The 15,060-nt window shown below is 34.4% G+C and overlaps 4 protein-coding genes across 7 annotated transcripts; 3 read left to right on the forward strand and 1 right to left on the reverse strand.

Moving 5' to 3' along the window:
* The first annotated feature begins 403 nt into the window (after positions 1-403).
* On the forward strand, positions 404-3,910 carry LOC129289435 (inositol 4-methyltransferase-like). Its single transcript, XM_054926210.1, has 2 exons — positions 404-1,170; positions 2,096-3,910. The coding sequence occupies exons 1-2, from the start codon at positions 971-973 to the stop codon at positions 2,151-2,153; spliced, it is 258 nt and encodes an 85-aa protein (XP_054782185.1). The 5' UTR covers positions 404-970; the 3' UTR covers positions 2,154-3,910.
* Positions 2,399-3,630, forward strand: LOC129289367 (cathecol O-methyltransferase 1-like). Its single transcript, XM_054926125.1, has 4 exons — positions 2,399-2,520; positions 3,065-3,181; positions 3,227-3,290; positions 3,394-3,630. The coding sequence occupies exons 1-4, from the start codon at positions 2,399-2,401 to the stop codon at positions 3,628-3,630; spliced, it is 540 nt and encodes a 179-aa protein (XP_054782100.1).
* A 2,470-nt stretch (positions 3,911-6,380) lies between the features above and the next one.
* Positions 6,381-9,203, forward strand: LOC129288417 (cathecol O-methyltransferase 1-like). Of its 4 annotated transcripts, none has more exons than XM_054924969.1 (4): positions 6,381-6,935; positions 8,181-8,438; positions 8,589-8,670; positions 8,756-9,203. In XM_054924969.1, exons 1-4 carry the CDS (start codon positions 6,454-6,456, stop codon positions 9,050-9,052), a joined length of 1,119 nt encoding a protein of 372 aa, XP_054780944.1. In that variant the 5' UTR covers positions 6,381-6,453; the 3' UTR covers positions 9,053-9,203. The 4 variants fall into 4 exon arrangements, with proteins under 4 accessions (XP_054780944.1, XP_054780942.1, XP_054780945.1 ...); XM_054924967.1 differs by having other exon boundaries at positions 6,383-6,935; positions 8,181-8,491; positions 8,591-8,670; XM_054924970.1 differs by having other exon boundaries at positions 6,386-6,935; positions 8,589-8,655.
* A 1,067-nt stretch (positions 9,204-10,270) lies between these two features.
* On the reverse strand, positions 10,271-13,553 carry LOC129288418 (protein CURVATURE THYLAKOID 1B, chloroplastic-like). The gene is made up of 6 exons (XM_054924971.1): positions 13,134-13,553; positions 11,625-11,767; positions 11,250-11,336; positions 11,070-11,132; positions 10,670-10,707; positions 10,271-10,534 (listed from the first exon to the last, which is right to left on the reverse strand). Exons 1-6 carry the CDS (start codon positions 13,300-13,302, stop codon positions 10,471-10,473), a joined length of 564 nt encoding a protein of 187 aa, XP_054780946.1. The 5' UTR covers positions 13,303-13,553; the 3' UTR covers positions 10,271-10,470.
* Between the last annotated feature and the right edge of the window lie 1,507 nt (positions 13,554-15,060).

The following is a 15,060-nucleotide window of genomic DNA, read 5'->3' on the forward strand; positions in this document are numbered from 1 at the left end:
CTTCACTATCTTTTCATTGTCGCTGCTCTTTCATTTTTCCAAACGACGGCGAAAAGAGATTGACGGACAGGAAAACAAGTTCAAGTGCTTAACCCCCCAAACATCTTGATAAGAAAAGTACAATTCAATGATTGATATCCAGCTAAAATAAATTCTCATTACTCGCAGAAAGTTTTATGACTGAATTATGCTCACTCAACGTGAGGAGCAAAAGCTGAATCATCAATCATGTGAATATATGTATCACACACAGTAGTAATGCCATGTTGATGACATCCATGACAACTTCATAAGAATATACTAAATCGTTGTTCTATCAATAAAGCGAGGTTAAATATAGTTGATAAATCACGTGAGTAGAGAGATTCGTTGGAAGGGCATGAGAGAATGGGCCGGAAAAAGATACATGGAAGGAGATGAAGATGAAGAGGAGGTACGACAGTGAGAGGCTAAGGTGGAACGTGTTTCACATCAAGAAAAGGACCATGTATTGCTAACTGCTAATATACATCTACTATGGGTTAATTAATTAGCTGGGATCTGACAAAGTGTCTGAAGACGGCCAAGACAACATTGGTCCACTCTCCATTTTTTCCTGAGTCACTCAATTTATTCATTGTCTAGTGTACACCCCTGTATTTCTGTTGACAAAGTGAAGTGGCTTCTTTTCAGGTTACAGGATCACACACCAACCATTGGTATCATTTTCTCCTCCTAAGCACATCAATATTCGTTCTTTTCAACTAAGCTCTATAAATGTGCCAATTTATGAACATACTCACTCGTCATTCATTTCTCCCTTCAACTCATCAACTCATAATGGCAAATTCACAACAATCTCATTCAAGTCCAAGCCCTTCACGATGCAGGGAACAATCATCCACTGAAGCAGCATTCACCAGAAATAGATGATGTCGAAGAAGAGAGCTTCTCCTACGTCATGTAGCTCGTGACTTCTACCGCGATTTCCATGGCCATGCAAATGGCGGTGGAGCTCGACGTCTTCGACGTCATCCACAAAGTTGGTCATGACGCCAAGATGTCCACCGTCGAGATTGCAACAGAGCTTTCTTGCAAGAACTCCAAAGCTTCTGCGCTGGATCGCCTCCTCCGGCTTCTAGTGTCTCACTCTGTTCTTACCTGTTCCGTTATGGCCGACGAGGATCGGGGGTAGGGATGTTTTCAAAGGTTATTTAAAATATTCTCCAAATATTCTATCATTATTGTATATATATCTCCCAGTCATTATTAGGAGATATTATTTTATATTATTAAATAATTATTAATTATTATTAGGTTATCCTTTTCTTAATGTATATATTGTACCTTTCAACTTAATAATAGATAAGATATTTCTCTATATTTCTCTTGCTCCTTTCATGGTACAGAGCTATTTTTTTTCGCTCTTCTTCCAATACTATATCTCATCTAGTCATTTCATCTTGACACTGTCCTTGGTTGCTCTTTTTTTTCTCTTGCCTTTGGAATTCTTCCTTCAGCTTTCACATTTCTGGTAAGACCCACATATCTTTTTCTCTTTAGCTTTTCTCTTGCCTTCACATTCTGTTCCTTTCTTTCTCTATTTTTTTTTCTTTTCTTCCCCTTAAAGTAGCATCTATTTTGTCTTCTTCCTCATTGAATTTTTGAAACTTCTCTCTCTAATTAAGCCAATCCATGCAAACTCTTTTATTTGAGATTCTTGCTTCACTGTGAAATTCTCGCTTAATCACTGTCTCCTCTTGGTCTTTTTATTTTTTTACCCCTTATTTTTCAATAGAAAAATTCAAAGTTGCTCAACCTATTTTTGTTTTGTTGACTGGATCCTAACTTTTGCTTATGGATAGAAAGTATGCGTGGTTTTTTGAAAGGCAAGAAACTTTAGTGATATATTATTGAAAATGTCTCATTTTCTATTAGATCCTCTTTTAAATATGATCAAAAATTTATTGATTGGTTGGATGATTCAGATAGTAAAAATAATCAAATTATAACATAGTTTCGGAATACTTCTACCACTTTGAAATTGCTAAGGAGGTATGGGATCATCTTGCTAGCAATATACCTCTTTGATTTGTCCAATTAATACTAATTGCAGAAGGACTTTGCTGTTCTCAAAATGGAGAAAGGTGAACTGCTGCTCAAGTTTCTTTTAAGATGGAGGTTATTTAGGACCAACTAGCCTATTTTGAACTTACTTTTAAAAATGATGAGGATGCTAAAGTTTTCTTCAAGTGGCAAGATCAAATTCATCTTATACAATTCTTGATGGCTCTTACTGATGATTTTAAGCCTGTTCGCGCCTCTCTGCTCCACCAAAGCCACTTTTGACTCTTGAGGATGCTCTTCCTTATCTCCGTTCTGAGGAAACTGTTTGAGTCTTCTCCAATGATCCCCTAACATGACTTTCGCTGCCTTGGAAGGAATTCTAAGCTTTGTCGTCGCTGCCCTCAATCTACTCACACTTATGATCAGTATCGATATATTGAATGTAGAACTTGCTAGAAGAAGGGACATGTTGCTGTGAATTGTCCTTCTTTGACTTATCATTATTGTAAGAAGCCTGGGCATCTCATTGATCAGTGCCCCACTCGACCTCCCAAACCTGATCAAGGGAGGTCATTCAAGTCTAGTTCCTCATCATCCAAGCCTGCTCTATTTGTTTGATGAGCCACTAATTGTTGCTACTTCACTTTGAGATCCTCTACTATTGAACTTGAGTCTTTACTTCATAAGCTTATCTTTAGTTCTTCCAGTTACTTGCTGCCTTAGCCACACCTTCAGGTACACCTTCTTGGTATTTTGATTCTGCCTATTGTAATCATATGACTAGTCAAAATACTTCTTCTCCTCTATGTCACCTAATACTACTACTCACCTTATATATGCTGCTAATAACTTTAAATGCTTGTTAGTTATATTGGTATTGTTTCCTTGCTCTCTCTGTCCATTCATGATACTTATTGGTACCTAACATTAGTTTTAATCTCCTATCTATTGGACAATTAGTTGATATGAGCTATGATGTTTATTTGATAAACTTAGTCATGTTGTTTCTAATTCTCAGACAGGACAGGTTATCAGGACTGAGTGTAAGGTTGGTTGAATGTTTGAGCTCAATTCCTTACATGGAGGTCACTTCTTCTAGATTGTGTGCTCCCTCCACTTCTGCTTCCTTTGAACAGTGATTGGTGAGGTGATATTTAAATCAAAGATGGTGACGTTGCAGGAGTGGAAACGTGGGAAGGGGTATGTTTGAAAGTGTGCCTAAAGGAGATGCTATTTTCATAAAGGTGTGACAGTATTCTATAATGTTTTTACATGTAGTGACCAATGATAATTAATAAGACATTAATTAATCATGAGTTTATTAGGGAAAACTTTAATTTGTAGTAGATACTTCATGATTGGAGTGACGAGCGGTGCTTGAAGTTATTGAAGAATTGCCATAATGCCATTCTTGAAGTTGGAAAAGTGATTGTGGTGGACGCAGTTTTGCCCATCGTACCAGAAATTTCTACTTCTGCCAAGAGCACCTCCCAACGTGACATGATTATGATGACTCAGACTCTCAGAGCCCAGGTGGCAGAGAGAGAAGTGAGGAAGAGGTCATGGAATTGGCCAGGTCAGTAGGGTTTAGAGGCGTTAGATATGAGTGTTTTGTTCGTAACTTTTGGATTATGGAATTCTGCGAATAGATAATCCCTTTCGTTTTAGGGGTATCAAGCATTTTATAACAATCCAAGTTAATAAGAAAACTTGGTCTGCATTCTGTAATCCAATTGTGTAATCAGGAAGAAATGGGAGAATAATATACTCGTATGGTATGATTTCCCTATCATTCTGTAATCCAATTGTGTAATCAGGAAGAAATGGGAGAATAATATACTCGTATGGTATGATTTCCCTATCATTCTCCATCTCTCATCGCAATATTATAATGTCCATCAGGATGTGTTTTTTGACAATGACTGTAGTTGTATATTAATTAGCTGTATAAGCATTTGGAGGAGGAAAGCATACTGAATGAGTTGAGTCACATCGACATAGGGACATATGCAGGAGCAAAATCACAACATGGATTTGGTTTAGGAGTAGCACAAAGAGAAAGAGTCTAAGGGAAGAAAAGATGTAGAGAGCTTTTTTGGGGAAAAAAACAGGCAGAGATTACATGTACTCCACTTCCCATATATCCACGTGCACGGGGAAGTTACAAAGTTGCTCCCACCAAAGTTCAATTTTGAACAAGGGGAATATTGCCTTAACGGACCTGGTTTTATTACTCTAATTGACCCAAGCTTCTCCTTATTTTAATAAATCCCTATGGGCTTATATATTTGGGCTCAATCTGTAAAGTGTGGATAATTCGACATCTCCCATTCACACTTGATGATAAGTTATGATTTGTCACTATAAAAAAAATACTGATTTAAAGATACATTTTAGAGACAGATTAGCACATAGAGATGGATAATAAAATTTTAAATGAATTATATAGATTTAATATTAAAAATGATGAATAAATATTAGAGATGGATTTTGAAAAAGCGTGCATGTTGGTTTTTCTACATGAATTATTGAATTATGCATTTAAAAATTGAATAACTAGCGAATACAAATTAGTGTAGTTATTAAGGAGGTGAGTTATAGCTTAAAAAGATATGAGTAATTTAAATTATTGGTGACATGATGACTCATTGATCAATAATATTCTGCAAGTACTAGTTTCATGTGTACTAGTTTCCTTTAAATTTTGAGACATACTCTTCAGAAATCCAAACATTAACACACACAAAAATCAAATAACCAATATACTGAATTTAAATTGTAAGATTTAGGTTTAAAGAATTCTTATAAAGATATTTGCCTGTTGTCTATCAATATATCAGTAATAAAATCTTATCCTATAATTTTATAAATCACGAGTTAAATTCTTATTAATCGAATGAGATGACGCAAAACGACCGCCTTTTGTTTGTACTAGGGAAATATGAAGCTACACTTTTTATCGTCCACTCACCCGATCCGGACGTGCCAAAAACAAATACGTGAGGTTTTGAGAGGGTGTTGAAGTGGGGTTGAAAAGTCAGAGAAAATTTTGAGACAATTGCAGTTTGAGTCGGCAATAAAATTTTTTCTTACTTCAAAATGCTTCCTTTTTTTTTTTACTCCGAATTAATTTATACTGCATTTTTGGAACCTTTATTTTTCTGAGAAGGAGCCTCCACCATTTAGAATTGTACAAAGCATCATCACAGAATATTCTTATATTATCTCTTAACCCATTTGTTTTCTTTCACTAGGATTAATTAATCTCTCCAAAAAAATTAAAGAAGAGAAAATTAAGGAAGGGAGGAGAGGGAAATCATGAAATACTTGGTGGGGTCTAGATGAGGTTCTGCGCCAGCAGATCCAAAATTCCAAATGCCACAACAAAAAGCTTCATATATATATATATATCTTCATAAATAAAGTTAACTTTATTTGTTGCATCTACTTTTTGAACATAGTGACGCACACTTCAATAAATATCTTAAATTATTAGATGCAGATGTATAAGAGATAAGATAGAATGAAAAGAAAGAAGGACAGTGGGAGAACCTCACATGCCCCTTCATTTCATTTAATTAACAAAATGAAGTGCCGACTTTTCAGGTCACTCGTGTATTCATTTTCTCTTGCTAAACATTAACCCGCTGTTCGAATGAAAAGAAAAGTTAAAAAATAAAAAATAAAAATAAAGAAAAAAAATAAAACAATATTACCACTTCTTTTATTTGAATGAATAGGAGAAAACAAAAAAAAATGAACAAATATCATCGTAACTATAATGCTTTTATATCAAAATATATCATATTTCATGTAACTATATTTATAAAAATAAATTAAAATAAAAAATTATATTAAAATTAACATAATTAAATTAATTTAAAATCAAATTATTTGTTAAAAATATATTTTTATATTATATTTTAAAAGAAAATAATTAAAATTAAATTAGTGTAATTCTGGACACTTGATCTAGCCCATGACTAAATTATTTAATTAAATAGTTAAATTAATATGATTTATAATTATAAAAGTTAAAAATTATAAACAAAATTGTTGAATTAAAATTAAATTAATATAATTAAGTAGTCTTCTAAAATCGAAATGCAAAATAAATAAAAGAGAGAAAGAGAGGGTAGATGGTGAAAAAAAAATTTTACACTCAAAATCTCTCTACTTTTAAAAAGAAAAGCTGAAAGAAAAAAATAATGAGTCTTATATCCTATTTTTCTCTTACTTTTTCTTTTCTCTCACATTTTTTTTCTTATCCAAATAAAAAAAAATTATTTTCTTTCTTATTTTCTCTCCATGTTTTCTTTTCAGACAAACAGGGCATAAATCTGCCAATTGATATAACATATACATATCACTCGCCATTCATTTCTCCCCTCAACTCATCAACTCAAAATGGCTCAATCACAACAATCTCATTCTCAGCCCAAGCCTCTTCACGACGCAGGGAACAATCATCCACTGAAGCAACATTCACCAGAAATAGATGACGTCGAAGAAGAGAGCTTCTCCTACGCCATGCAGCTCGCGACTTCTACCGCTATTTCCATGGCCATGCAAACGGCGGTGGAGCTCGGCATCTTCGACGTCATTCACAGAGTTGGTCACGACGCCAGGATGTCAGCCGCCGAGATCGCGACGGAGCTTTCTTGCAAGAACTCCGAAGCGCCTTCCGCGCTCGATCGCCTCCTCTGGCTTCTAGCGTCTCACTCTGTTCTTACCTGTTCCGTCGTGGCCGACGAGGATCAGGGGCAGCGATGTTTCCGACGATTGTACGGCCTCTCTCCGGTGGCCAAATTCTTTGCGCGAAATGCGGAAGGAGTGTCGCTGGGCCCTTTTATTGCTTTGATTCAAGATAAGGTCTTCATTGAGAGCTGGTTTGTGAGCCTGTTCTCTTAACATTTACTATACTATTTTATTATGGGAAAATTTGTTTAAAATAATCAATTTTAGCATACTTTTTATTTTAGAATTTGTATTATAAACTAGATTTTATGTACGGGATATTAACTTTCAATTGTAATTAGAGAGGAGAGAAGATTTTAATGAGTTCAATTCTAAAAATAAGTAAAAGATTAAATTTTTTAATATAGAATTTTAAATCAAGTAAGTTATTAGAAGATATCCTGTATTGTAATCTGAAAAAAAAAATATTTTTTAATATTGATGGTATATTTATCACTCTTTTTTTTCCTGGGTCCCATACCTATCTTACAGTAAAAACTTATAATAATTTTAAAAATTACTGTAAAAAATTGAAAAAAAAAAAAAAACAGAGGTCACATGATTACTGTAGTTCGCGAGTTACAATATGTGAGACTTCTGTACTCCTTTTGTCCTGTTTTTCCATCTGATAGTTAAAAAATATGTGTAGTTGTTTAAAATTTTTAAAATCACAAAACGAAAATATCTTGTAATTGAATATTATTGGAGTTTCATTAATTATTAGAGTTTAAATTTTAAGCTATTCTGAAGAATGTTGTTCGCCAAACAAAATCATTCAATATAAAAATATTAAACTAAAGATCAATTGAATTTATTTCCATATTGTCTGATCTATTGTTGGTGCTTTATTTGAAGTTATCATATTATTTGTTTGTGAGAAAACAAAATGATTGGACCTTATAGTTTTATGGAGTTTTGCTTTTAATTCATATAATTTTTTTTCAATATTTTTATTTTTTATAGAGACTAAAAATGTTGAAACTAAAGGGATCTAATTAACAAACATCATCTAATTTTGTTGAAAACTATAAAAAATGAAAACACTGAAAAAAAAACCACAGGAACTAAAAACAAAATTCGATAAAACTATAGAGATTAATGATTGTATTTTCTTTTTATTTTTTATCTACAAATTATATTTAAAATAAAAACAAATAAAAACAAATTAAGTTTTCTCAATTTCTTACAAAAAGTATTATGAGCACAAATTTAAAAGGACAATTTATTTCAAAAAAACTAATATGTTAAATAAGAGAGCCCTTCACATGACTTGTAAACCACACTTGACTTGTAAGGTTTTTTCATGTGGAGCTCATGACCAAGTCTTTTTCTTCTTCTTTTTTTTAATTTGTCAATTCCCATCTTACTAAAATTTTACATTTATATGAAAATATTAGGAGGAAACTGAAGGATGCAATATCGGATGGAGGCATCGCGTTCAATAAGGTGCACGGATCACATGCTTTTGAGTATCCAAAATTGGATTCAAGGTTTAACGATGTGTTTAACAAGGCAATGGTAAATCAGACCACCTTGGTGGTGACTAAGATTCTTGAATACTACAAAGGTTTTGGGAACATCACTAGACTCGTCGACGTTGGTGGAGGTCTTGGGATTACTCTCAGCTTGATCACTTCCAAATATCCAAATATTCAAGGAATCAATTTCGACTTACCTCATGTCATCCAACACGCTCCTCCTTATCCTGGTATCAAACATATCCCCTTTTTTTTTTCCCGAACAAAATAATTAAACAGTGATTGGTGAATTTGGTGTGATATTTAAATCAAGGATTGTGATGTTGCAGGAGTGGAACACGTGGGAGGGGATATGTTTGAAAGTGTGCCTAAAGGAGATGCTGTTTTCATGAAGGTGTGTCAGCACTCGGTAATGTTTTTACATGTTGTGACCAATGATAATTAATGAGACGTTAATTAATCGTGAGTTTATTGGGACAAACTTTAATTTGTAGTGGATACTTCATGATTGGAGTGACGAGTGGTGCTTGAAGTTATTGAAGAATTGCCATAACGCCATTCCTGAAGATGGAAAAGTGATTGTGGTGGATGCAATTCTGCATGCCGTACCAGAAATTTCTGCTTCTGCCAAGAGCACTTCCCAGCTTGACATGATTATGATGACTCAAAACCCAGGTGGTAGAGAGAGAAGTGAGGAAGAGTTCATGGAATTGGCCAGGTCAGCAGGGTTTAGAGGCGTTAGATATGAGTGTTTTGTTCGTAACTTCTGGATTATGGAATTCTACAAATAGATAATCCCTTTCGTTTTAGGGGTATCAAAGCATTTTATAACAATCCAAGTAAATAAGAGAACTTGGTCTGCATTCTGTAATCCAATTGTGTTATTATCAGGAAGAAGTGGAAGAATAATATACTCGTATGGTATGTATGATTTCCCTATAATTCTCCCCCTCTCGTCGAAACAATGTTCCATCTGGACGTGTTTCTTTTGACGGTGACAGAAGTTGTATATTAATTAGCTGTTTTATGATCGAGTCTCTTAGAGACTAATTGGGGCACAAGGGATCTGAATCCACAGTAGACTGCTAAAGTGGCTCCACTTGCACTGAATCCCTGGTAGAACGGTCACTCGAGTCGTAAGTAAAGGTGTTAAACTTGAAGGTCTCAGATAGACTTCAGCTACATTGAGCTATAGATAAAATGAGGCAAAGATTGCCAGATCCAGGTTGTTTTACACTTGATGTTGACGGGGCTGTCAATCATGAGGACAAAACTTCATGCAATGAACTTATTCCATGCGCATATGGTAAAGAAGAGGCAGGTTTGTGACAAAAACATGTTACTTTCCTTGCATTGCGACACAAATGATGAACTTAAGAGAAAGGTTAAAACTCTGCTGGAATGTTTGATTTTAGAAAAGTTAATTTGTTTTCGAATTTATTAAAAGTCATTGAGAACATCTAAAAAATTCAAGATAGGTCACACCCGGTTTTAAAGTCTAATAAGATATTAGAAAAATGCTCATACAAAATTGGTTGGTGTCTTGTAATAACATATTTAAAAAAAAGCAAATACCTGCACCAAATGGCTGGTGTACACGCTCTTTTGAAATCAACATCAAAGCATAATTATGGAACCACCACCTTTAGAGTGGTTGAATATCATGGAGACGTGGACTATGACCTTAGATGCAAACCTGCCCACGTCAGTTAATTATCTTCTACTTCCTTTAACAATATGTATTCTTGCCTTTGTTTATAATTAAAAAAAAATATCATTGGGGTGAGATTTAAACACTAATTTGGATCATTCAGTTTTAATACTTGAAGTTTTGAACGTCGTCAAATCAATACCTAGTCTGACTAGACATTTTTTTAGGTATATAGGTAAATGTAATTCTGAATGAGTTGAATCCGCCATAAGGTGCCTGCAGATAACAAATACAAGGGAGAGAGTATTCTTTCTTTCTTTTTTTCTTTTTTTGTTGAGTACAAGGGGAGAGAATAATCTTGTACTACGCGAATTAAGTACCATAAATTTATTGTTTTTCCCACCCTTAAAAACTGTACGAGATAATGGTGGAAATAATATATGTAGTTACATTCTTTTTAGTACAGATAATTACGTAACATTACATTGGATAATATAGTATGGTCAGAAGCATTTATCAGCAATGGTTCCACCTTCAACCACAATGCTTGCTCTTGTGTCAATAGCTGCTGCTCCCAGTTATTTCATAGATTGTTTCTTTTACTTTTCGCACCAAAGCTTCCCTGTAATTCCATTAAATATGCTTATTAATGACATGATATGACTACAGGAAAAGCACTTAGAATTTTGAAAAAAATATATCCAGAACTTGATGAATTCATTGTATTGATAATTTCAAATCTGAGTATGAGGCTCACCTGTCTGGCTTGAAAACTAGGTTCTTGTAAGCGAACCACTATAGAAAGGAACAGATTATGAATGATGAGTCAACAGATAAACCAGTAATATGTGGTACCCAAGAAGAAACAATAAGAAAAGGCAAAACAAAAGGATTATGAAGCGGCTCTTAAAGTTCTTGACAAACTCTTTTTCCCTCACTTTTGATTTTATATAGATAAAGTATCTTGGATTTTACTTGAATCTTACAAGATAACTTTCCCGGATTAATTGGCATGGCGCATTTAAAACTTCACTATTCTAGTACTTTTCAAAAGAAGCAAACTCAGGTCTCCAGGTTCTGAACAAACTGTTATAAGCATGAATTGAGATGGGTGAATGATATACGGTGATCCCAGAAGCGAAGCATATTAAACTTACCCCAGTGTAGCCAATGCCCACAACCTCAAGCATCCCAGGAATCAAAGGAAGCCTGTCAATTGCCTGTTTTTGGAGATAGCCATAAATAGTTACCAACCGTATTAAACAAAAATTGGAACTGACAGTAAATAGTAGGAAATGATGATCAAAGAATACAATCTAAGCATTTGAATGGCCTACCGACATCATCCCAGCTGTGCCCCACAATGCAACTACACCAGCGGCCGCTACAGTGCTCACTGCATATTTATCTTCAACTTTGTCCCACTATGCACCCAACATAATGTTTAAGTCAATCACTTTTACCATCAGGGATAAATTAATTCAAAAAATTTGTAGAACAAATTTATAGCTTATGGCAGATCTTCTATAGTCATATAGCCTTTCATTCAAGGAGAGAGACTCAGTAATAAAAAAGTGAAACTGCATCTGGAATCTAATCCCATCAATGCATTCCTTTTATATATATTTATATATATATAGATATTATTTTCACTAACATCTCTCTGAACACATTATATATACAAGTGACTGCAGAGGCTCTGAATTGCTTACAGCTTTTAGAAGCGTCTTAACAAACTCTGGGGGCTCAGCTGTGGTAACTTCTGATGAAATGTTTCCTCCTGTAACAATTGCTGGAGGGGCTTCCCCTGTTGCGGAGCTTGCCATTGCCATCACATTGCGAGCAATTTTGCGACCTGAAGCAATCACTTAACGAATTACTACTTCCTGAATATGTTAAAAGCATTAGCAGCTAAACACACAGAAACTAACACAAACAAAAATGGAGCAAACACAGGAAAACATTCAGTGTCTGAAATGAAATTTGGAGGACCACACCATCTCTGATACAACAATTGGACACAGATACATCTAGTTTTTGAAGCGTCCATCCTTTATAGATTAAATGAGTTTTATGTTTATATGGCAATGTTGTGGTCGTTGGCAGAACATTCAAGAAATTTTGAGACATGAAAAAGCCATTCTACAAATAATTCCACACCATAAAGGAACTGGTAGCCAAGGCAAGAAGTATAAACATGTACACAAAAGACAGGTTAATAATACACAGTTACACAGACTGACAGAGAGCATGGGCAATAAAACACCAACTGTTGATATATACTAGCTTGAAACATTGCACGATGTCTTAGAGTGTCCCACAAATTCAGAACTCCTCTTTTCTTCTATAAGTATCCATTGCAAAATTTTACATCCTGAAACAATCCGTCTATGAATTATTTGATAGCATCTAATAAGAGTACCTAACATAGACACAACTCATTCTTCAAATGTCTGTGCTTTAACAACGTTAGAGTGTCTTTTGTTTCGGTGATAGGTGACAGATAGTCTGTCCAAGACTCCAAGCAGGTCTGATATGTCAAAACTGATATGGATACATGACACAACACACTGCAGCATGATAAAACATGAGAGTGTGTGTGACCCCCTGTGTGTGCTGGATAAATATTTAGAACCTGCTTGTACTTCAAATACGGCTAGTTTCTTTTCTTTTCTTTTCAAGTTTCCACTGCAAAGTTTTACATCCTAAAACAATCGGTCTTCAAAGTACTTAATATTCCATCCATTCAGTCCTTTATACAAGGACCCAATAACAACTTTGCGTAAATTAAGGAATTCAATTAAAATTAGTTGAAGTTTTTAAAATTTTAAAATTACCCTTGATAAAGTTCACTAACTAATTAGGAGTTAGTTTAGACAATTAAGACATGTCAAAGCGAAGGATCATTAGGGTAAAATCAATGCTTAAATAAAGGGTCATAAATAAGGAATAAGTAGAGGGGGAAGTAGCATCCAATAAGAGTAACAGACACAACTCATTCTTTTTTGGTGATTGGTGATTAACTATCCATGCAGGCGTGATGTATCAAAACTGATACAAATAAAAGACACAACACAGTGCAGAGGAGCAAAAGATGGAAGATAGTTATGAAAATATTTGATTCAAGCGTGTGATATGAGCACATCGTGAGTGAAGTTAAATATTAAGAATGTGGCAGCGCAGGAATAGCATGGATGGGGGTGTTTATGGAATAGACTTACAATAAGCAGAGGCCTTCCAGGGCCGGTTCTGGGACTGAACCGGGGGAGGAGTAAGAGAGGGAAGGCTGACGCATTGAGAGGAAACAGAAGCTGATTGTCTGGGAGCCTTGGCATCAACGAGAGAGGAAGAAGAGGAAATAGTGAGAGTGGAGGAGGAGGTGGACGCCATTGTTATGCTGAGGAGGAAGATAGTGAGATAACTGAGAGGATGATTAACGTGATGGGATGGTTAATGGGCAGAAAAGGGTTCGATAATGTGGAGGAGAAGCTCTGGCAGCTAATGGCACAGGAAGAAGATGCAGAGCCACTCGTTTGCGATGGTGTGGATAGTGTGCTGCTGACCTGGCTGCAACAAGATAGATAGGGCTTCGATTCTATGGCATTTCGCTTGCCAGACTGACCACCCTGCTTCCTTGGGGCTTTCCTCTGAACCTCCCACAATACAATGCCAAGCGCCCAAGCCTAACCATTCCTGTATCTTTTTTTTTTTCCCCACCTTAAAAAACTATCCTATTATCTTTGCTCTACCAAATTTATGACCTCATGTTTGTAAGGATTAATTTTTATGGTTTTTAATAAATTGTCCTTTACTCAAGAGAAAATATATATATATATATATATATAATTAAATTATAAATGATGGCCCAAGAGTCTCACCGTTGGGCCCAGCCCAGTAACAATTGCTATTTCCAAATCTCAGTTTTTCAATCCAGTTTCTCTTATAATTGTTGATTCCAGATCCTTTGCCTGTTTATTTAAAGAGTCCAGATATCAACATTTTTATTTCATCCAATATAAGCTTTTTTTTTTCATGTTTGCTCATTAAAAAACCAATCTCAGTATCAGTTTTGACACGTCAGTAAAACATTAACAATGCTAATTAACATGTCAGCAGTATTAATATTATTTTTTCCACGTCAATGTCTCTCTGCAAATGTAAGAACCAATGTTATGGATAGAAAAAGGTGTAAAGACTTGAAATATTAAAAAAAAAAAGTACAAGAATTTATATCAAAACTTAAATAGAGTGCAGAGACCAAAAATAATATTTTTTTTAATTTTTTTTATTTTAAAGTATATGTAATAAACTAATTGATATTCTTTAATTCTTTAATAAAATAGTTGAAAGTGTGTTATAATAAGAATTGAAAAGAATATATCATGAAAGTTAGATGTTTAGATGTCAGTGGATTCTACCACTGAGTTTTAACGCTGTTGCGTTTTTAGAACTCAAACTCAAAACTATTTATTATGTTAAAATAATCCTTTAGTGGTTGATCGTGCTCATTCAGAGGTTCCTGCTCTATATTAGTTTGTTCGTTTGTTTCCCTTTTTTCTTTCCTGCTATTGAAAATATATAATATATGTATAACCTTGCGTTGAAAGCTGCTTTTCTTCTAGTTTCTTCAATATACAATCATAAATCCCTAATATTGTTAGCGGTATGAAAAGGTAAGCATAGTGCAAAGGCATATCCAAGGATTGTATAAGATGGCAGCGAAAAGATGCATAGGTGATAGGTGGTTCGTTGCTTAAAAAATAACAAGCATCCCAAGTAATAAATGGGATTGTTTATAAATTATGTAAGTATTATTATTTGTTATAAAAGAATACGATACTATTATTAAAAAAAAATGATACAAAAAGATTATTATATACTTGAATTTGATATACAGCCGCAGTGCCGTGCATCACTCATTCACTCGTACTCCATCAATAATGTAGCTTCTTATTGATTTCGTGAATATTGTGCTGTTCCCTTTCCCCCCCTTCTTTTCATGTAATATTTGACAATTATTATTGTCATTCTAAAATAATAAATTAAGAGATTCAAAGATGAAAAAATAATAATAAAATCTCTTCAATCATATAAATAATAATTTAATTCCTTAAAATACCATAATATCAATAAAGTTCTTGGGTCTCT

This window comes from Prosopis cineraria, unplaced genomic scaffold (genome assembly GCF_029017545.1).
Source record: "Prosopis cineraria cultivar Desert tree isolate PC_DT_omini unplaced genomic scaffold, ASM2901754v1 PC12, whole genome shotgun sequence".
Lineage (NCBI taxonomy): Eukaryota > Viridiplantae > Streptophyta > Magnoliopsida > Fabales > Fabaceae > Prosopis > Prosopis cineraria.

Excerpts from the sequence above, each read along its gene's own strand:
- LOC129289435 (XM_054926210.1), top strand. The coding sequence starts at position 971 with ATGGCCATGCAAATGGCGGTGGAGCTCGACGTCTTCGACGTCATCCAC. Across the intron at positions 1,171-2,095 it reads ATGGCCGACGAGGATCGGGG|AAGGACTTTGCTGTTCTCAA; the intron begins GTAGGGATGTTT and ends TACTAATTGCAG.
- LOC129289367 (XM_054926125.1), top strand. The coding sequence starts at position 2,399 with ATGACTTTCGCTGCCTTGGAAGGAATTCTAAGCTTTGTCGTCGCTGCC. Across the intron at positions 2,521-3,064 it reads AGAAGAAGGGACATGTTGCT|ACAGGACAGGTTATCAGGAC; the intron begins GTGAATTGTCCT and ends TCTAATTCTCAG. Across the intron at positions 3,291-3,393 it reads GAGATGCTATTTTCATAAAG|ATACTTCATGATTGGAGTGA; the intron begins GTGTGACAGTAT and ends AATTTGTAGTAG.
- LOC129288417 (XM_054924967.1), top strand. The coding sequence starts at position 6,454 with ATGGCTCAATCACAACAATCTCATTCTCAGCCCAAGCCTCTTCACGAC. Across the intron at positions 6,936-8,180 it reads AAGGTCTTCATTGAGAGCTG|GAGGAAACTGAAGGATGCAA; the intron begins GTTTGTGAGCCT and ends TGAAAATATTAG. Across the intron at positions 8,671-8,755 it reads TGAAGGTGTGTCAGCACTCG|TGGATACTTCATGATTGGAG; the intron begins GTAATGTTTTTA and ends TTTAATTTGTAG.
- LOC129288418 (XM_054924971.1), bottom strand. The coding sequence starts at position 13,302 with ATGGCGTCCACCTCCTCCTCCACTCTCACTATTTCCTCTTCTTCCTCT. Across the intron at positions 11,768-13,133 it reads CTGGAAGGCCTCTGCTTATT|GTCGCAAAATTGCTCGCAAT; the intron begins GTAAGTCTATTC and ends TGATTGCTTCAG. Across the intron at positions 11,337-11,624 it reads TTAAGACGCTTCTAAAAGCT|TGGGACAAAGTTGAAGATAA; the intron begins GTAAGCAATTCA and ends TTGGGTGCATAG.